This window comes from Colossoma macropomum, unplaced genomic scaffold, assembly GCF_904425465.1.
Source record: "Colossoma macropomum unplaced genomic scaffold, Colossoma_macropomum, whole genome shotgun sequence".
Taxonomy (NCBI): Eukaryota; Metazoa; Chordata; class Actinopteri; order Characiformes; family Serrasalmidae; genus Colossoma; species Colossoma macropomum.
Window position 1 is genome coordinate 2814648 of NW_023495456.1, and position 21777 is coordinate 2836424.

At 42.3% G+C, this 21777-nt stretch overlaps 1 protein-coding gene across 1 annotated transcript in view; it reads right to left on the reverse strand.

Annotated features, from left to right (window-relative positions):
- Positions 1-8685: 8685 nt before the first annotated feature.
- The window catches only part of phactr4a (phosphatase and actin regulator 4a), a 49108-nt gene continuing 36016 nt past the window's right edge, over positions 8686-21777 (reverse strand). The window contains 9 exon segments of the mRNA XM_036562609.1: positions 8686-9669; positions 9761-9837; positions 13346-13483; positions 15495-15556; positions 17044-17099; positions 17198-17354; positions 17551-17792; positions 19898-19963; positions 19965-20400. Of these exon segments, the coding sequence (XP_036418502.1) occupies positions 9654-9669; positions 9761-9837; positions 13346-13483; positions 15495-15556; positions 17044-17099; positions 17198-17354; positions 17551-17792; positions 19898-19963; positions 19965-20400 (1250 nt within the window). The 3' untranslated portion in view covers positions 8686-9653.

Sequence of the window (21777 nt, forward strand, 5' to 3'; positions counted from 1 at the left end):
ACTGTAACGCATTATTTCATTAAAGCTGCCTTTGTCAGCTGTTCAACAGAGAGATCTGCTCCAGTGGATGATTCCTGTCACAGGACTGTTCCAACATAAAAAAATATCTGCTAATATTCTTCAAACGTTCCAGTCCAGCTTAAAAAACGCTTCACTCTTTCCCCTTAGAACCCCTCAGGGACGCTGGCGACACCACTGCATGTTTTATTAAGAAGGTATAGAGACATTTTCTAAATGCATTTGATTCCTGAGAAAAGACAGTTTCTCTACCACTCGACTGCAGCAGACCAGAGTGGAGAGAGTGGAGCTTCTAGTTCCTCTGCAGAACAGAACAGAACAAATTCTTCACTCTTTAATCTGTTTACTGTATTTTTATTTTTCCTCAGCTCAATCAGAGTCACTTTATTTTTATTTCATTTTTTTATTTCTGGTTCCTGAGTCCTCAGGTTTCACCTTAAATGGTGCAGCAGGGCTTGGAGCGCATTTCATGTTGCAGTGCATGCTGGGAATTGTAGTGCAGCACACTGTGAAAGAGGCTAACAGTAACAGCAAATGAAAATATTTCTGCAGGCTGGACAAGTTTGTGCTACAGGCCTGACGAGGCCTGCGGGCCTTGTGTTTGACTCAGGGGCTATAGAAGATACCCATAATGCACTGCGCTGTTTGGTTTGAAGATTCAGGAGCAGCTTCTCTGAGCAGGATTAATGAGCCCCGCGTCTCCACAGTCGTCTCTGCAGACCTGTTACAGATGTGAGTCAGATCCTCTGATGTGTGCAGTCAGACTCAGTTACAGTGGACCGACTGCAGGACGTTTACAGTGTTTATGTCACAGTAATGAACAAACCTGTATGACGCAGTGTCCCAAATCCTTTACCACCATCACCAACTCTGTCCCCTATAGTAGTGCTCTAGATAGTGATCCAGATCATCTACTGTAGGGTTCAGTGATTAGGGGACTGTTTCAGACACAGCACAGGTTTTAATGTTATTTGCTGTGCTGCCCACCAGACGAGCGCTTTTCGGCTAAATTTTAGCTTAAAAGCAGTAAAAAGAAGTGCACAGTGTGAATCAAGGGCAGAATTGTTTGCCCCACCACAGTGTGGGCGTGGCCTGAATGCGCTCTGCGTCTATGGACTACAGTCTGTAATTGTAGAGCTACACTGTCTCACTACACTGTCAGAAATAAAGGTTCTGTTCAGGTATATTTTTCATTCATCAAGGTACAAACAGTGTAAATGTTCCCTCAAAGCTCCAACAGTGGTTTTAAGGTCTGATTGTGAACCTTAAATAAGTGTTTCCAGGTGAAAAGTTCGTATTTGTACCTTTTCATAACCGAATGTTTTAAACAGAACAGTAAAATAAAAGCCTGGAGACGAGACGGGGTGTGTGGAGTCAGTACAGCTTAGAACATATCATTCAGTGGATTATGGTTCAGTTATGTTCCCTGACTAAAGGTACTGAGATGGAGCCTTGAGGGTTCCACCCCAGTGACAACAGGGGAACTGACCCAGAGAAAGTTTAGTACCTTATTTCTGAGAGTGTATCTGGTCCTGAGAGCTGATAAAATGGGCAATAACTTAATGTTATGGCTGATGGGTGTAATTACAGTGATTTAAATGCTTTGTGCTGCTTTATTAAAGTAAAAAGTAATCACGGTACTGTAATGCGTTACTGTGCACTTCAATAACCCAACACTGTGAAAAACATCACCTAAAGATGCATTAAGTGTGGCACAACAAGGAGCTGCAGGTCTGCAAACATTTAACAAGCATTTTAAACATCTCAGGAAACAAACAGTGCAGACCCAAGAGACGAGACGCGAAACAGACTCATTAAAAACGCTGCTGTGCTAATTCAGTCAGAACAAACGCATCAAAGAGTGAGAAGAGAGAAAAACAAGGGGCAAACAAAACAGAGCTCAGAGAGAAGATTAAAAAAGCTGAACACAACCATAACGAGGAGAATGAGATCATGATGAGTTTAGTAATTAAAGTTTCAGAAGTGCTGGAGTGGTCAGAGCAGAGCCGGACATGAACACAACAGCTGAACTCAGTACTGAAACTTTAAAACTTCAGAGATGTGGTGCTGATGAGATGCTGGTCACTGATGCAGCACACAGACCAAAACAATGACAACTGTATTAAGTGGCCGCTACAGAATGAGTGACCTTACGCTAGAGCTCCCTCAACAGGCCACTCAGCAATACTGCACCACCTCACAGTCAGCTCAGCCCTGTGAACCTCTTCAGTCTCAGCAGCTGCAGCAGAAAAACACATTAATGACCTTAATGAGAGCAGAAACACAGAAGAGACTGAGGAGCCTGACGAGCACATGATCACGTCATTTTCACTTCATAAATCTGATGGTTTTGTGTCTCAGCTACACTGAAAATGAGTTTACATCAAAGAACTAAGAGTCTAAATGAAGAACATTAATAATAATAATAATAATAATAATCCTAGTTAGTAAGGGAAATATGGTTTTCCTTAATATGGTTCGTTAAAGCAGCACTATGTAGGATTTGGTGATTTGGAGCCCTCTCTGGTGGAAATGTGTAATTGCACAAAACTCATAGAACACTACTTTGTTACTCTAGTTGTGCTTCGGACTCCGAGTGGATGAATCAGACTTTTGAGAGAATTCAGAGAGAACTCGGTCTAAACTTGGTGAAGCAGCATCTTCTGAGGATGTGAGTGAATTATCTACTACTGTCAGATCTTCATCAGTATGATGTTGATTCTAAGATCACTTGAGGCCGAAACATCGAGCCGGACCTTCTTTTTAAAGGGGAGTTCCCCCAACTTTTCAAAATTACAGGATAACTGAGTGTTTAAGATGTGAATAGAGTGATTCAGGGTGGTTTGGTGTGAAATGGTTCAGATGTCTTTACAGTGGTGGTGATAGGAACCAGGGGTCGCCATGACTACAACACAAATATAGACATTTTATTTACTATCCAGAACCACCAGTGAACCTACACGAGTCTTCTGAGTTTATATGGAATGTTGATGATGGAAAATAGTGGAAAATCTGAAATAATAAGTTTTCTTTACTCTCAGTGTTTCTTCTTCTTGCTCTTAGGGAGTTTTTCCTGCCACTGTCGTCACTGGCGACGCTCACTGGGGGCTCAGACCCGGAATGTTCTGTAAAGCTGCTTTGTGACGACGCCTGCTGTAAAAAGCGCTGTATTAATAAACTTTGACTTGACTAAAATCTTCATGTTAAGTCATGTAAGTTATGTAATTACAAGAATTTAAAAGCTGATGGTGCTACTTTGTTATGATGCATTAAATGTGGAAATGCAGCACGACAAAGAGCTGGAGGGCTGTAAACAACAACAACAAAAACATTTTAAACATTCCAGGCAACAAACAGCGCGGACTCGAGAGCCAAGATCCGTAACAGACTCATTAAGAACTGCTGCCGAGCTACTGAAATAGGAAAAGAGAGAAACGCTGTCGCGGTACCAGACGTGATGGTGTTCCTCTATTTTCTTTTTGTAATCTGGGCCGATTTCCTCCCCATTTCAGGGTCAATAACTTTTTTCAATCCAATTTGTGCAATAATTCACAATAGTGTTAGTGTAATGTGGTGTATGACAAGTCGTAGTAAAGTTTGTGCAAATAACAACAAATAAATAATAAGAATTATTTTAAAGACAGTCACAAACACACACAGCGGCTCTCAGCACATTCAGGCTTGTATTTCAATACAATTAAATTTTCTTTGAGAAAAAGTCACAATTACAAAATACAGTATAGCCCCACCCATTCAGCCTATAGCTTTTAGAAGGAGCCAGCCAATTAGAATAGGGCTGATTTACATACATCAGTCATAAAGGTACAGTTACAGAAACAGCCTGTTTGAGGAATAAAGAGGGTAAAACTTGGTCATACACGACAAAAGTATTGGGACACCTCCACATCACACCTACAGGAGCTTTTATGAATCCCATTCTAAATCCATAGTCATTAATATGGAGTTGGTCCCCCTTTGCAGCTCTAACAGCTTCCACTCTTCTGGGAATCTTTCTACAGGATGTTGGAGAGTCTGTGGGAATTTCTGTCCATTCATCCAGAAGAGCATCTGTGAGGTCAGACACTGATGTTGGATGAGAGGGTCTGGCTCACAATCTCCGTTCTAGTTCATCCCAAAGGTGCTCAATGGGGTTGAGGTCAGGGTTCTCTGAGGGCCACTGGAGTTCCTCCACACTAAACTCACCCAGTCAGGCCTTTATGGAGCTGCTTTGTCTCTGGGGCTCAGTCATGCTGGAACAGGAAAGGTTCTTCACCAAACTGTCCCACAAAGTTGGAAGCTACAATTGTCCAAAATGTCTTGGTGCTGAGTCATTAAGATTTCCCTTCACTGGAACTGAGGGTTCTAGACCATCCCCTGAAAAACAGCCCCATATCATCATCCCTCCTCCACCAAACTCTACCGCTGCACAGTGCAGTCAGGCAGGTAACGTTCTCCTGGCATTCGCCAAACCCAGACTCGTCCATCAGACTGACAGATAGAGAAGCTGATTCGTCACTACACAGAACACGTTTCACTGCTTCAGAGTCCAGTGGCGGCGCTTTACTCCACTCCATCCGAATGAAGCTCCTAACGTGCAGTTCTTGTGCTGACGTTGCTTCCAGACGCAGCTTGGATCTCTGCAGTGATGATTCAATAGAGGACAGACACTGTGCTCTTCAGCACTCGGTGGATCTACTCCAAGTTTGCGTGGTCTGTCGCTTCGTGGCTGAGCTGTTGTTGCTCCATTTCACAATAGTAGCTCTTTCAGTTGTCAGGAGCAGATTTAGCAGAGCAGAACTTTCTCAAACTGACTCGTGGCAGAGGAGGCATCCTATCACAGAGCCATGTTTAAAGTCACTGAGCTCTTCAGTTCGACCCTCTACTGCCAGTGTCTGTCTGTGGAGACTGAAAGGCTGTGATTAATTTTATACACCTGTTAGTAATGAGTGTGGCTGAAACACCTGAACTCAATAATTAGGAGGGTCCCAATACTTTTGTCTATACACTTGCCCAGCGACCGCCACCTGCCTTGGACTAGCTGCCCACCCTACACTGAAGTGGACTCCTAACTATTACTACCACTACTACTATTAATATTAGTAGTATAGTAATTGTGTAGGTAGTTTGACCAGAGGAGGATGGGTCCCCCCATGTGAGCCTTGGTTCCTCCCAAGGTTTAATGGATTTCTGTGAAGCTGCTTTGTGACATCATCAGTTGTAAAAAGCGCCATACAAATAAATTTGACTTGAAAATTTGTCTATATAGCGTATGAAGTTGTGTACCAGTTCAGAGACAATTCCAACTCTTATCAGTCACTTCACACAGAACCGAATCTGAAATTTAAGAGCTTTAATCAAATCATGAAGTTCATTTGTGATCGATTTTTCCTTTTTACATAAAAAAATAACTTTACATCAGCAGAACAAATCAGGATCTTTCAGTACCGTTCATACTACTTACACAGTATACTGGTACACGTGCTTAAAAACAGTTTGTGTAATACTATAATTACAGTTAAAATATATCTGGAACATCAGGAAGACACGATATACAGTTAGAACAATCTACAGTGTTATCATACAGTGGAGAACCCTGAGGGCCTCCGGACAGTGTGTCATAGAACAGTCAGTTCGAAAATTAAAATGCACCAAACTAAAAAACAACAGGTGTGCATCACTTTACAACTTTACCATTTTAGGTTCTAAAGGGTTCTGTTTGTCAGCCACCTCCATATTAACAGCTCATGTCAGAGTGAAGTGCACTCTTAGAAAAGAGGGTTCTTTGAGGGTTCTTTACTAAAGGGGTTGGTTCTATTTAAATATACTTAAACTGTGCTTTGCATTGTACAACGGTTCTGCAGAATGATGGAGAATGTGATCTAGCACCGGGTTCTGCTATTGTTACAAGCTTGACATTGTAAACAATAGCAAAAAAATATATATATATCTATAAAACTATTTATCTAAATTTAATAATCTATATAGAACCTTATTTTAAATAGGTTCTATATAGAACCATATACAACATTCTCCATCAGCATGAAATGGTTCCATTTATACTCTTTAAAAAATGGTTCCTCAAGGTTTTTTTTCATGGTGAAATGGTTCTTCAGATTGATGGAGAAATTGTTCTATGAAGAACCTTTTTGAAAATGGTTCTGAATAGCACCAAAAATGGTTCTGCTACGGTTATTATGTCAAGCTCATAACAACAGAAGAACCCTGCTATATAGAACCATATACAACACACTCTTCTTCAATCTGAAGAACCCTTTCACCATGAAAAAATAATCTTGAGGAACCATCTTTTTTAAGAGTATAAATAGAACCATTTCAGCATGCAAAGAACCATTTAAGCACACAAATGGTTCTACACAGAAATCGTGGTTCTAAATAGAACCATTCCCTTTATCTTCTTTAGTGTAGCACATTTAAGCTACAGATCCAGGAGAACAACCGTGCTGGAACACCTTCACTGCAGAACCATGTTGGCAAGTTAAACCATCTTAAATGTGATTAATGTATCTAATGTTTCTCATTATGACGTTTAATAACACACTTCAACTCATTTCTACACATTTTTACTTGTTTTTAATGATTTAATCTAATCTAATGATCTTGTTCTGCTGGCAGGTAGGTTCTCTTATATTTCATCTCTTTTATGAAATGAAGACGGTTCTGTCAGTTGTTTCTCAAGAGCCGAGTTTCTGAAACAGGAGACAGTCGCTTACGCCTCCTTCTGATTTCCAATAAGACGCTCTGTGAAAAAGGGGCCACTGAGGGTTCTCCAAGCGATGCCATACAGGAACCACTCTGATTCCCTAAACAACCACTTTTGAAAAGAAATTTGTCAGTGTGAAGAACCTTATAAAGTTTTGAAGAACCTTCACATGTCATAACGGGCTCTTCGTAGAACCTTTACATTATGTGGAGGTTTTTCCTAGAACTTTTTCTTCCTAGAAGTTTTTAAAGTTTTAAAGAATTTCCACACAATGTAAAGCCTCTAGAAAGAACCGCCACAGAATGTAAGCGTTCTTCTGAAGCCTTCACATTATGCGGGGGTACTTCAAATTTTAAAAGGTTCTTCACTCTCACACTCACTTGCAAAAAGAAATGGTTCTCTAGAAGGACCGTCTACTGAAAGATGCTTCTTTTATGGTTTAATGCGACGAACTCATGCAAAGAAGCCACTTTCAGGTTTGAAGAACCTTGAACACATGGCATGAAGGGCTCTTCATAGAACCTTTACATTAGGTGTAGGTTCTTCCTAGAATGTATTTAAAGGTTTGAAGAACTTACACATAATCTACAGGCTCTAGGAGAAACCTGGAGAACATCAACAAATTTCTAACTTCTACAAATTTAACATCTAGAATTGATCAAAACACAAAACTGTTCCAGAAATTACTACAAATAAATAATGACAGTGTTATTTATCATTTAATACGTTCCTGATCTTTCATAAAACTTTCAATATTAAATAAAAATCATTAAAAAATTAAAATAAGTACCTTGTGAACACTCGATTCCAAAGTTCTGCAGCAGCGTAGAGTGAACTCATAATGAGAAATATTAGATACACTGTGTACATTTAAAAAAGGCTTTTCCTGCATAATTAACTGGTTAAGCTGTAATCAGAGTCAGTCAGAGTGGTTTGGTGTGAAATGCTCTGTTCTACAGTCAGAACTGTTCACAGTGGTGGTGATAGGAACCAGACGTCCACCCTCTAAAAGCTCCCTCACAGAAAGTTACTACATGAAATGGTTATGAATTCACTGCCTGATGACTGAGACACTGTTTTATGATAGTTTAGAGAACTTAAACTCCATTCATGGTGGAGGGATACATGCAGGGTGCTGTGAGGCAAAATAGTCCCCAAAGAAAACTGATTATTTCAGATTTTCCACTAATTTCCATCATCAACATTCCATATAAACTCAGAAGACTCGTGTAGGTTCACTGGTGGTTCTGGATAGTAAATAAAATGTCTATATTTGTGTTGTAGTCATGGCGACCCCTGGTTCCTATCACCACCACTGTAAAGACATCTGAACCATTTCACACCAAACCGCTGTCCCTCTGAAAAACTGGTGTAATTCCCTTTTAAGATGGTTCCAGTTGCCAAGACAGCATTATTTGCAGTGTATATGGAATAAAGGGAATAACAGTTTAATGCACATTGAGACAGAACGGTACCTTTGAGTCGTACCACAGAGAAATCCTGAGTTTGATATGGACGCGGGTTCCATTACGCGCTTCGGTGGTGAAGAATATTACTGTACAACTACACAGACCTGCGTCAGCTCCTCCAGCCTTCTGAACCTTCCTCTACTACAGTCAGCGAAAGACAGACGTTCTGAAGAACTGAAGAAACTGTGAAAAAGTCAGAGACCCCTCATTTCTTTAACTTCCAGTCAAATAAACAAGCTATTCATTTTCCAGGAGATATTCCTGAGGAGATTAGACGTTTCTGTCCATCCTTCCACTGTGAGAAGACGACTCAGCGCTGTGGGTCTGAAAGGATGTGTAGCTGTCAAGAAGAAACTCACTGAGAAAAGGAGACGGACACATCAAACAAAGAAGCTGAACGATGGACTGACCACCCCAGAGTCCAGACCTCAACACCACTGAATGTGTTTGATTACTTCAGAAAATGATCAACCAGCTTCTAAGACTGAACTTTGGAGGTGTGTCTGCAGATTCTTTGAGGAGCTGAAAGTGAGTCTCCTGAAAAGAATGGAAGCTGGAATAGAGGGAGAGAGTGACTCACTGACTCACACAGCTGAGAGTAGAGTTAGCTGCTTCTGTTAAACATGAGAAAAATCAATAACTTGTTGTTGTTAACGTTGTTAATTGCTGTTTTGACAGGAAATGAAATAAATGGTCTCCAACTTTCGCTCTCAGAGTCTGTTATTAAGGCAGAGGTGAACAGATTGACTCTCTCGCTCTTTCACATTCACACAAACACAATCACGCTCTGATGCCACCGTCACATTTTTGTTCTCAGTATGAAGGTCACAGTGTCATCACCATCATCATAAAAGCAATCACTTTTTCAACAAATATGTATATTCCTGATATCAAAAAGACGTTTTTGCATAATCTAAAAATGAAACAAGGCCGTTTAGGTGTTGCATCCAGCTCAGCGGGATAAGACGCTAAATGCGCCGTGAAGTCTGAATCCCAAAGTTCAGTGCAGCTCTTTCTCTGAAGCTGTTGAGTCCGAGCGCCAACTCACCACTTAAAGGAACAGTGCATTACAAAAATGTTAATGTAGCTAACAGGAAACAAAACATACAGCCTCCAACTAGCATACCAGCTTCTATTCACCGTTAGCCACGTTAGCATCTTTGGTTGAGCTATTCCTTTAGCAGAAACCACTGGAAGCCTTGTTCCTGGTGGGTTGGCACTCCACACCAATCCTCAAATAGTAATAATAAAAAGAGTTAGCTGACACAACTGCACCCTGAACAGCTTGTGTATGTTTCTCGGCATGTTCCTGTGCAGTTAGAGCGTGTCTCTGGTCCAGTAGGGTTCCAGGCCGGTCAGCAGTGTGGTCGCTGGTCCCCGGCCTGAAGTTCCACAGCGTTGTACGCTCACTCTCCAGGTGAAGCTCTTCTCCTCAGGGGTGTCAGCTAAGGCCGATGAAACCTGAGGGACAGAGGTGACGTTCTGTGTTAGCATTTATGTTTACATTTCCAACGTTCTAAAGGACTAGATAACATGGCCAGGTGTGGCAAACCTGGTGTATATCTTGCTTTCCTCGTGGACCTCCATCTCCGAACTCTTAAACTCATTCAGCTCCTTTCTGATGGCGGCCTGCAGAAAAGAGAGAGAACGTGAGCTCAGCATGCAGACCGGCCGACTCGCACACCGAACACAAACACAGTCACTGCTGTTAAAGGAAAGGATTGGCAGAAAATCTAATTAACGATTCATCACCTACTCCAGATGCAGTGGATCTGCCAAGACGTCTGACGTGCTTCTACTTTAGCCTACAATGGGAGATGCTACGCTAATGCTGCTAACAAACACCAGACCTCGGCCTTGTTCAGACTGCCAGCCCAAATCTGATTTCTGTCATATCCAGACTGTAACCAGACTTATTTCTGATAATCTAGACAGCAAGGAAAACCTCACAAAATCTGATTTTTGCAGATCGGATCCAAACCACTTTTTGGAGCTGGTTTGAAATGCGTCATGAGACGCAAAAGAGTCATGATTATGAAGAGAGTTCTGAAGAGTTTGGAGGGGAGATGATGCTCCTCCATCTCTCCTGCATCCATGATTGAAATCCCGCCACCAGTGCAGCTACGTAGTTACTGACGCCTACATTGTTCCCACGTAAGAAAATATTGGTTAAAATATGTCAGAATCTTTGTGGGTTTTAAAAAGAAATTTCTTAAGAATGGTTGATGAATGAGACCCAATAGTTCTATTTAGAGCATTTCATGCTTAAATGGTTCTTTGCACGGTGAAATGGTTCTTCAGATTGATGTTGTATATAGTTCTATATAGTACCAAAAGGTTGTGCTATTGCTACGATGCCTAGCTTGTAACAACAGAAACACTCTTTTTGGTGCTCTGTAGAACCATATGCAACATATTCTCCATCCATCTGAAGAACCATTTCACCATACAAAAAACACATAAGCAGGAAATGGTTATAGTTCTGAATAGAACCATTGTCTTTACTAAAGAACCCTTGAAGAGCCATCTTTTTAACTGTGTACCACATACTGTGCTGAGGTTAAAGTGGTTCTGGTAGTACGGCTGGTTTATTTTTGTTATTATAGATTAATATATAGGTCATACTGTGTTTTAAATCACATCAATGTGTCTGTGTGACGCAAGTGAAGATCTGGATGTGTTCTAAATGGGCCGAGAGACGTTTCTGGGCCTGTATTTAGAGACGAGTCCAGTGTTTGTTAACAACGTTAGCCTAGCAGCTCCTGCTGAACACTACGCTCTATGTGTAGCGTTCAGTGATGTGTTAAATAACTCACGTTACCCATTTTAACACTTTCTGTGTCAGATCGTTCTCTGATTTAACACATTCTGTACTAACAGTAACCCAGGATGTGTTTTCCATAACTGGGTACAGAAATATTTAAACAAATTTTGTCTTAAGAGTCTCCAGTTGAACACACTGATGTGTCTAGTCGGAGACAGAATGTGTTGTTTTTAACACGTCAGCTTTAAGAGTGTAGAGAAGCACACGGCAGATATCAGACACGTCTCAGCTGATCTAACAAGTCTGGAATAAGGCTTCGTTCACACAGCAGGTTAAAGTGGCCCAAATCTGATCTTTTTCTTCAGATGTGACACAGATGTGTGTCTGTGTGTCAGTGTGAACAGATAAACACACTGAATCTGACATTTTCAATTCTGATTTGAGACGCTTTCATATGTGGTACTGAAATCCGATACGTATCCGATCTGCGGCAATGCGACTCAGTCTGAACAGCCAGATCGGACTTTCACATCAGTGCAACTCAAGATTCGTCATAATTTTGTGCTGCTGAGACTCACAAACATTTATTTTTCACTGATTTTTCTGTACAAAACATAATTAGAGACTCATCAAAACCCTCCGCGTTCAAAGAGGTTTTGAAAGAAACGGCTGAACGTGGTCGGAGGAGCCCGAGGCTGCAGCATCAGAGAAGAGTTTAAAGAATCCGAGGACACGAACCAAACAAGTGACCGTGGCCGCATCACGAGCCCTTTTCACGGCAAACTCAAACACACTGTGGGTGATGAGTCCAGCTGTCAACCACTGGAACTTCATAATGGCTCCTGTGATGCTGATGAAGCTGAAGCTGCGGGAGCGACTGGCGTTCGCTGGCCGTGATGACTGTTTACCTCTGGATGAGCCGCGTGAAGCTCTGTTCTTTTGCGCGTGTGGGTCGGTTTAGGAGCTGATCTGTTCACACTGATGTCGCCTACAGGTCACATTTAAAAGATAATGTGAACAGCCAAACAAAAAATCTGATTTGGTGAGAAAATCAGATTTGGGCCACTTTTACCTGCTGTGTAAACGTAGCCTAAGAGATGAGCCGTGTTTTTTCTGAACTCCTTTAAGAGCAGCTAAGACTGAACAAACAGCTGTGAGATCAGTGGAGGATCTCAACATTAACACACACTGCAGGAAACAGTCTGATCTTTCTCTTCTCCTCTTTACTGTCTTTAGCTGAAGGTCAACAGAAGAATCTGAGCTTCCTTTCTCTGTTTGATTAGCTTCCACAGTTACAGCCCACTGTTTGCCCTTGGAGTGTAAAGTAGCAGCTCACACAGTTCATTTCAACATGAAAGGAGTGTGTTAATTTTGGGGAAGTGTAGAGCTGTGTTTGTTGGATGAGCGTGTCGGGTGGACAGGTGTTCTTTAGCACATGCAGATATAGACCACGTTAAAAACACACTGACCCTTATTCAAAAAAGCTGATCATAAAATAGGCGCACGCGAATTTCACCCACAGGTTTGTTATTTACCAGTTTCATTACTTTGGCGTATCTGTGCCATCAAACTCACACCTGGTAGGAGTGTGTAAAAATTATTATCAGAATTGTCTGTAATACCAATAATAAGATTAAAAATAGAAAATAACTAATAATGTGTGCAGCACAACAGTGGATGTACTTATTTTACACACACACTGGCTCTTATTTATCAAACTCCTTAGAGTAATAATACTGATCTGGGATCAGCTGATGTTCCATAACCTGACGATACCTGCTCTTAGATCAGTGCTAAATGCTGTCTTTTTATTGGCTCCTGACTAAACATCTGCATGAATTAGAGCATGCTTCATATAAAAAATATGTGTAAGAGGTGCTGGTAAGCGCACTTGATTTCACGCACAGATACTGACTGCCCTCAGATCTCCACTCGATTCCACGTTATACGAAAGTTTAATGAATCAGACGCAAAACAGTTCGTACGTCATTAAAGAGCATCAAATCTGCACTCCTTGATGAATAATATGAACAACCAAACAAAAATAATATCAGATTCGGGAAGTAAATTGAGGATTGGGGCCACTCTGAGTGCGGCTGCAGAGCGACATACTTTCATACTCCACATATTTATTTTCAGAGAAAACAGGGTTACCCACATCTGCTCCAGGAGCTCCGCCCCTCCAGCAGAGCTTCCAATCTTCATCTCGCTGCATATGTTTAATATTCAGATGTTCCTGAAGACCTTAATTAGCTGGAGCTACACTAATTAGGCTTCCTAATACGTATCAAACCCGCACATGCAGGTGAACACGACCCCATATAAAAAACGCCCGATGTGCCCGTTCTTCGAGACTCGAGAGCCGACGCTGACCTTATCAGCAGGGGTGAGTTTGGTCCAGGGTTTGTCTGCGCGGCGGTCGTAGTCTTCGGCATGCGTGCTCTCCACGTACTCGTGGAAGCGAAGGATCTTCCTGGCCTGGAGCTCAGCTACTGTGGGCCTCTGGGACAACTGCAGGAGCAAACACACTCATCAGGACGACACACACTCATCAGGACGACACACACACACTCATCAGGACGACACACACACTCATCAGGACGACACACACACACTCATCAGGACGACACACACTCATCAGGACGACACACACACACTCATCAGGACGACACACACACACTCATCAGGACGACACACACACTCATCAGGACGACACACACTCATCAGGACGACACACACACTCATCAGGACGACACACACTCATCAGGACGAAACACTCATCAGGACGAAACACACACACTCATCAGGACGACACACTCATCAGGACGACACACTCATCAGGACGAAACACACACACTCATCAGGACGACACACACTCATCAGGACGAAACACACTAATCAGGACGAAACACACTCATCAGGACGAAACACACACACTCATCAGGACGAAACACACTCATCAGGACGACACACACTCATCAGGACGACACACACACTCATCAGGACGAAACACACTAATCAGGACGAAACACACTCATCAGGACGACACACACTCATCAGGACAAACACACTCACAGTGTTTACTGTGTGCTGTGAACAGCTACTACAAGGTAATAAAAAACATCACTGATAATTATTTTCATAGCCAGTTCCATTAAAATGCTAAAGCAGGGATCCTGCCCAATCTGGCAACCCTGAACAGGTAGCTGGCTCTGTTTAGGTCCCTCAAGATACCTTTATATTAGAGCAAGCGCTAAAATCAGCCCCTACGGCTTTACCGCCCGGCGCAGTCGGAATACCTGCTATGGAATCCCTGGTGGTTGCTAAGGTGTTGCTGGGCCATTACTGTTATCTTTCAAGTGGTTGCTAAGGTGTTGCTAGGCAGTTGCTATGGAATCCTACATGGTTGCTAAGGTGTTGCTAGGCCGGTGCTATGTAGTCCTAGATGTTTGCTAAGATGTTGCTTGGCCGTTGCTATAAAAATACAGATGGTTGCTAAGGTGTTGCTAGGCCGTTGCTACGGAATCCCAGGTGGCTGCTAAGGTGTTGCTGGGCCATTACTGTTATCTCTCAAGTGGTTGCTAAGATGTTGCTTGGCCATTGCTATGAAATCCCAGGTGATTGTTAAGGTGTTGCCTGGTAATTGCTGTGTTATCTATGTCATTGCTAAGGTGTTGCTAGGCCATTGGTATGGAATCCCAGGTGGTTGCTAATGTGTTGCTAGGTGGTTGCTAAGGTGTTGCTGGCCAGTTGCTATGGAATCCCAGGTGGTTGCTAAGGTGTTGCCAGGCCGTTGCTATGGAATCTCAGGTGGTTGCTAATGTGTTGCCAGGCCGTTGCTATGGATTCTCAGGTGGTTGCTAAGGTGTTGCCAGGCCGTTGCTATGGAATCCCAGGTGGCTGCTAAGGTGCTTCTAGGCCATTACTGTTATCTCTCAAGTGGTTGCTAAGGTGTTGCTGGCCAGTCGCTATGGAATCCCAGGTGGTTGCTAAGGTGTTGCCCGGCTGTTGCTATGGAATCTCAGGTGGCTGCTAAGGTGCTTCTAGGCCATTACTGTTATCTCTCAAGTGGTTGCTAAGGTGTGTTTAAACACTGTTAGCTCTACTGCTCTTCTCTCCTCTGTCGCTGTTCTATTATCCTCATTTCATCTTTAATTTGGTTTTTAATTTAATGATTAATTTTGTCTCTTTTAAAATCGATGCTTTAATCATGTTTTAATGTCCATACGTCTTTGTTTAGTGTCACTTGTTGAATTTTAATATGACTCATCTTTGTACTTCATCATCTGTGAAGCACCTTAAATGACCCCAGTGTATGGAAGGTGCTGTATAGATAAACTGGCCTGGGTGCAGAGCTGACCACTATAGGAAGCTTTGTTCATTAAATCAAATGCTATCTTGTCACGATACAGCAGAATGTAGCAATATGATCACATACATGTCACACATGTCACAGTTACCGCGGAAACAAACTTCACACTCACGTTCTGTGGAGACAAGAACTAGTGAGTGAGGGTCTAACCTTTCTCGTGAGCCTGCGTTTGATCTCGCTCCGCTCTGCTCGCCGGTCCGCCTCGTTCTTGGCTGAAACAGAAAGAAACATGCTCACTCACTCTGCAGAGCTCCGTCTGTAGAACCGCTCGCGTAACAGCACTCTGTATTCAGACTCCACACAAGGAGAAGCTCTGTTTCACTTTCCCCTTTCCTTTTAGAAGAGCAGGGGTTCCTTTTAGAGTGCCCCAAGTTCTAGGTATGAACCTGGTAAGTATGAGGTACCAACTCCAACATACTAGGTAATTATTTTGAGCAACATGGTAAGAACAAGACAGACTAGCTAAACTGCACTGAAATGCCCAACAATGTGTGGAACAATCTCCAAGATCATTGTTGGTAACATGACAGTACGTACAAGACAACCTCACTAAATTCCACTGAAATGCCAAGTAGGTTCTACGTATTCACTGGGTATATGTGTGGAACAATCTCTGCGGAACTGGGTAATTATTACTGATAACATGATGGCAAGAACCAAGACAGTCAGGCTAAACTAAACTGGCCTGCCCAGCAAGTTCTAGATACGACCTAGGTTATGTGTGGAACAATATCCAAGGTTTTAGGTAATTATTTAAGGGTGACACGATGGTGAAAACAAGAGAGTCTAACTAAACTGCACTCGAAAGCACAACAGGTTCTAGATACTCACCCAGTACATTTTTAAGTAATGGGATGGTTAGAACCTAGGCAGTCTAGCTTAATTACCTAAGAGGTTCTAGGAATCCACTGAGGACACTTTGAAAGTTTAAGGTAATGACTTTGTCTTGTCTTGACCAGACGAACCCTGAAGCTTGTGTGTTACTCCAAATAATTACCCAATTATTAATAGCTGCCTAATAGACAGAACACACTGGGCATTTAAGTGTGATTTAGTTAGGACTCTTACCATCACGCTACCCAAAATAAGTATTTTGGATACTAGAATACCTAAAACTAAGTCGACCGTAAAAGAAGACATTTTTGAGTCACATGACTGAAGTTTTACCTTAAAAAACACAACTGTTTTGAAGATATTAAGCATAAATCAAACCATAAATCATATATCGCTGTTGTCGGAAGAAAACCTCATATCTCTAAAATAGTAACTTTACAGGAGAAGGAAAAAAAAACTTCTTTACTTTTAATGCAAGTCAATGGAACCAGACTTTTTCCAAGTAATTCTGGGCCGTTTCTTCTGGTCCATTCATCATGAATTTACACACAATGTAAAGGCCAACAGGCATTTTTAAACAATGTCAAAAACTGAAAAACAACAAAAAAATGGAGATACAAGGTTTTGTCCCAACAGCAGCGATATGCTTCAGATTGGTCCTGCAGGAAACAGACATGTTGAGGCGTAATACATTCCACTGAAAACCTCACAGGTGTTGGTACTATTAACATAGACCACCAGGGGGCAGCAAGAACATTCTGAACAGCAACATGTGGCTGTGGAACTCTGCTGGCTTCTCTTTCTTCATCCTGCTCTTTAACACACAGCAGTGAGGCTGGCAGCAGAGCGTGCTGGTGAGACTGACCTTGCAGAATGTTCCTCTGCTCGAGCTCTTGCTGCGTCGGCCTCTGACTGAGTCGCCTGAGAGGACACAGCACAAAACACCACACCATTAACCACCGCGTTTGGGGTTCTACGCTTGTGTAACACTGATGTAAGATACAGAAAAGTGCGAGTACCGTGTGAGGGTGTTGCCGATCCTGCTGCGCACAGCCTCCCACTGCTCGCGGCTCTTCCAGGTGGTGTTGTCCTGGTTCTGCTGCACTTCCTTCTCCTGCTGCTTCTCCAGCTTCAGAGCCAGTGTGTCCTTTCGCTTCACACGGGACGCCAGACCAGCTAAAGACAGACAGACACGTTAAAATCAGAGCTCAGCGACGTTTCAGGGTCACAGTGATCAGGGCTGATGTTTATTTGTTCTTTTCAGGTTAGAGAACCCATCGGGGATCCTTCATGTACATCAGGGCTCAGGTCTGTTTTCTAAGGAGTGAGTTTTTATGTACAGAGAAAGATATTTAGCGTTAGTGTGTCGTACACATCGGTACGTCCTCCTCCTCGCTGTCGTCAGCGTCATCTCTGTAGAGGATCGGTCCGTCCGAGTCGCTCTCCTCGTCCTCCTCGCTGTCTCCACCTCCTCCGGTCTCGGGGATGACCGTCACACTGGGGTTCTCCACCAAACCCCGCCTGCTCCGGGGCTCCAGCTCCGGCTGCCGAGGGGGCCGAGGCGGCTGCAGCTTCGCCAACTCTTCCTCTATATCAAAGTCATCATCCTCTGGCCTGAGAGAGAGAGAGAGAGAGAGAGAGAGAGAGAGAGAGAGAGAGAGAGAGAGAGAGAGAGAGAGAGAGGGAGAGATTTGTTGCATGTTGCATTTTCATCATATTCCACTCTCTGTGATTCTCTTACAGCAGTTACTGGTTCTCACTGATCTGATTGGCTCTAACAGTCAGTCATCTCTGATTTATCTAAACACTTCCGTCCAATCACAAGAAACTTCACCCATGGTGCAGTGCAGTGCGAAATAAAGCCAACAGGTGGCAGCAAAGACACAAACAGCACACATCTCGGTTCAAAACAAACAAATGAAAACAGTGAAAAACTCCACCCACTGCCGGAGAGGACATGGGAACATTCTGGAATTTTACAAACACCAGGAAGTCAGGAGTTGGACATGAGTCAAGCAAGCTGTGCAGAAACACAGTAAAACACTGCAGCAACACGACCAACTTCCGTCTTTACATGACGAGACGTCAGACTGATCAGCAGCTAGAACAGGTCCCACACAGGGCTGAGCGCTCGCAGCAACCAGGCGCGAAATAAAAGCTGAATAAATGTGTTTACAGCAGTTTTTACCACCACTGCACGGTGTTGCCATATGGCAACAATTTATTTATCTCAATTTTACCATAAGGCAGTAACATAAAATCAACGTGTTACTGTTTTACTGTGGAAAAAGAGTCTTTCACTTTAAAAGGACAAATATTTGATGACATCACATGACTGGGAAATCCTGTTTGCACTCCTTTTTTTTTCCATGGACACTTGACACTGAGAAGGTCGTGACCTGAGGGCTCACAAAGTTGACTGATTTTTTAATATTTAGGAAAAATTCCTTCAAGAAAAAAATTGAAATATTATGCGGAGCAACTTAATATTCATCATTAAAACCAGTTTAGATGTGACAATGTTTTTGTAAAATGGTAAAATTAATTTGTTGCCTTTTGGCAACTATACACACATATGGAAGTGATCTGTGTGCATTCAACCTATTAGACTGTGACTGACTTACACAGCACTAGGCTGCTATGTTCACCACTATTCTTACAACTTTTGATTACATTTAAAAGAGAAAAACGTATATTTTTTAATTTGGCATTTTGTAAATGTAACATATCTGGATTATAAATTGCGCCACTGCAAATCGTGTTTTTAACAGAAGGAATCGCGATTTCGCCAAACAGATTATATGTTGGTTCACTTCTGTGTGCATTTCTAGTGAATTAAAACATGTTAATGATGACTAAATGAAATGAATGAGACTGAATGATTAAACGGAACTGAAAAGAAAATAAATATTTTTGATCAAGACAATGATGTGCCTGTGTCATATTACAGGTGTATGTAACGTATGTATCTTATTACAATGTTATTGTTACCAAACATTTCAAATAACAACTGGAATTATACTCATTTAACTGTGTAAATATTGGGTTATACATTTTACTATGAATCATAACATAAAAGTATGTTTTTAGAGAATAATTAGATTTTATGGTACTTTTCACGACTGCACATTGTTGCCATATGGCAACAATTTTCCAACTACTACTCTTGAAAAAATTATTTTTAAAAAGAAAAAAAATGTAATTTAAGCAATTTTAAATAATAAAGTACATTAAAATGTTCACCATGTTTAAGTAATAATGGTTAAGTGTCGCTATTTTTAATAAAAGACTAAAATAGAAACGATATGCAGTCCTATAAATGTACCATCTATAAAGTGGACAAAAGTTTGTTGCATTAGTAAGTCAGAATGTTAAGACGGTCCAGTGCTGGTCATTCTGTGCAAGATTTGTGTTGCATAATTTTGTGTGCTATATCAACAGAGCACTGACTACATTTTTAAATAAATGAGGCATTAAACAAACTTAATATTTCAGATTTTCCACTATTTTCCATCGTCAACATTCCATATAAACTCAGAAGACTCGTGTAGGTTCACTGGTGGTTCTGGATAGTAAATAAAATGTCTATATCTGTGTTGTAGTCATGGCGACCCCTGGTTCCTATCACCACCACTGTAAAGACATCTGAACCATTTCACACCAAACCCCTCTGAGTCTCTGTTTACATCATGATTAATGAACAAGGCTGACAAACTCACAGTCTGAGGGGTTCGATGGTGACCGGAAGCGAGCGGCGTCCGCTCGTCTCGACCAGAACCTCTCGGTGGCATCTCGAAGAGCAGAGAGTGAGCTCGGTGAGAGCCGTCCGGGTGCGGCGGTGCCACCGGGCCGGGGCTGTTCAGTGCCCGCTGGATCAGGATGTGCAGGGGGATGGCGGGAGGCTGGGAGGGCGGCTCTGTGGTGGGGCTTGGGGGGTCCACTCTGGGGACGGGGGGGTTCGGGTGAGCGCGTGGAGGAGACGGAGGGATGTGGACGGGCGGTGGAGAGACCATTCCAGGGGCGGAGACGGGGTTTTTGCTGTCTTCTGGTTGGGAGGTGGGCGGAGCAGGGGAGGGGCCTCTGGCAGGCAGCTCAGGCTGAATGGACGAGAGGTCCTCTGAGTGGCGTTTAGTAGTGACCGGTGTGGATCTCGCTGGGGGAATGGGAGGGGAACGCTTGGCTGGAGTTGGGTGTGGGGCTCCGGGAGCTGGAGGGGGATCCACTGTGGAGAACAAGAGAGATAAGAACAAAGTAAATGAGAACGGAGGACCTTAGTACGAACAGGAAACACTGTGCAGCGTAAGGGTGGGCGATATGGATAAAATATAAACATTATGATACTTTTTCACTGTATGTAGGATGATATCCATTTTTTCTGAGGTTTCTGAACAAATTAGTACAGCGCTACATTTTAAAAAGGCTATTAAAACTATGTGTTTGTTGATTTAAGATCTAACTAATAAGGAATCAAACAACTGGTAAAAACAAATGAATAAAATAAGACGACTTTATTAACGGGTTGCCATCCGATCAGCTACTTGTTACTATGTAGTTACTATCCAAGAGGCCTGTGCCTGGTGATGGTTGACCGAGTCACCGCAGTAACAGCCCCAGTGATGGTTAAACTCATTTATGTTCCTTACATTGTTGATTTATTGATTTAACTCAATACTAAGGGTGTTTTTACACTAGAGCTCTTTTTCCGCTCTGCGAGTTCGGGACATTTGGTCGAGTGTGGAAGCTGTTTTAAAGCCCAAGAGTGGTCAATTTTTATGGTACATGTTCTTTTGCTACTTTGTCTCGGAGTGAAGTCCTGTAGATTTCTATTTTATGCAAATGAGTATGGATATTTTATGCAAATGAGGGCACCAATTAGACTAGGGGCAGAGTAGACTGGTCTTCACCACGAATGCAAAACAAAACATGAAAACAACAGAGACTGGCTCTCTTTCTCTTTTATTCATTCATTACAATTCAACAAAATAATTAAATATCTAGTTTTATACAGAACTGTTGACGGGAAGCTGTTTGATTGGATAAAGATCACATCATTTGAGACGGAACCAAAATCTAATCCACACAGAGCTCTGAGATTAGGTACTAAGGTAGTGAGCTTACTGTACTGAGCGAGCTCGGACAACTGATGCACTCTAAAAATGATAAAAGCATAAAAAGCGCAAGTCTGTATTTTAATCTCACTGCACGCTTCTTTCCTATGTTAAAACAAATCAGAACCTGTAGAGGGATCCAGTGCGCCGGAACGTGGCGAGAAAAAGTGTATCCTTAGACGGTTCCTAAATATGAAGCGGACTAAAGAGAAGACACAATAAAAGCATAAGATGAAGTTTGTCAAATAAAAAGTAAAGCAAAAGGGGAAAAAATCCACCACAACCTGCTCTGACTGTTCACTACGGTTATTTTCTAGACGGTTCTCCAAATGAGAGGGTTCTGCTACTGGCACAGGCCTACTGTACACTGGTTCCTGTTGCTCGCAGGCTCGTATATATATATATTTTTTTTTATGATCTATTATACATATATTCAGAAAAGTAATTTATCACAATAACAATCACATCTTCATATCGCCCGCCCCCAGTGC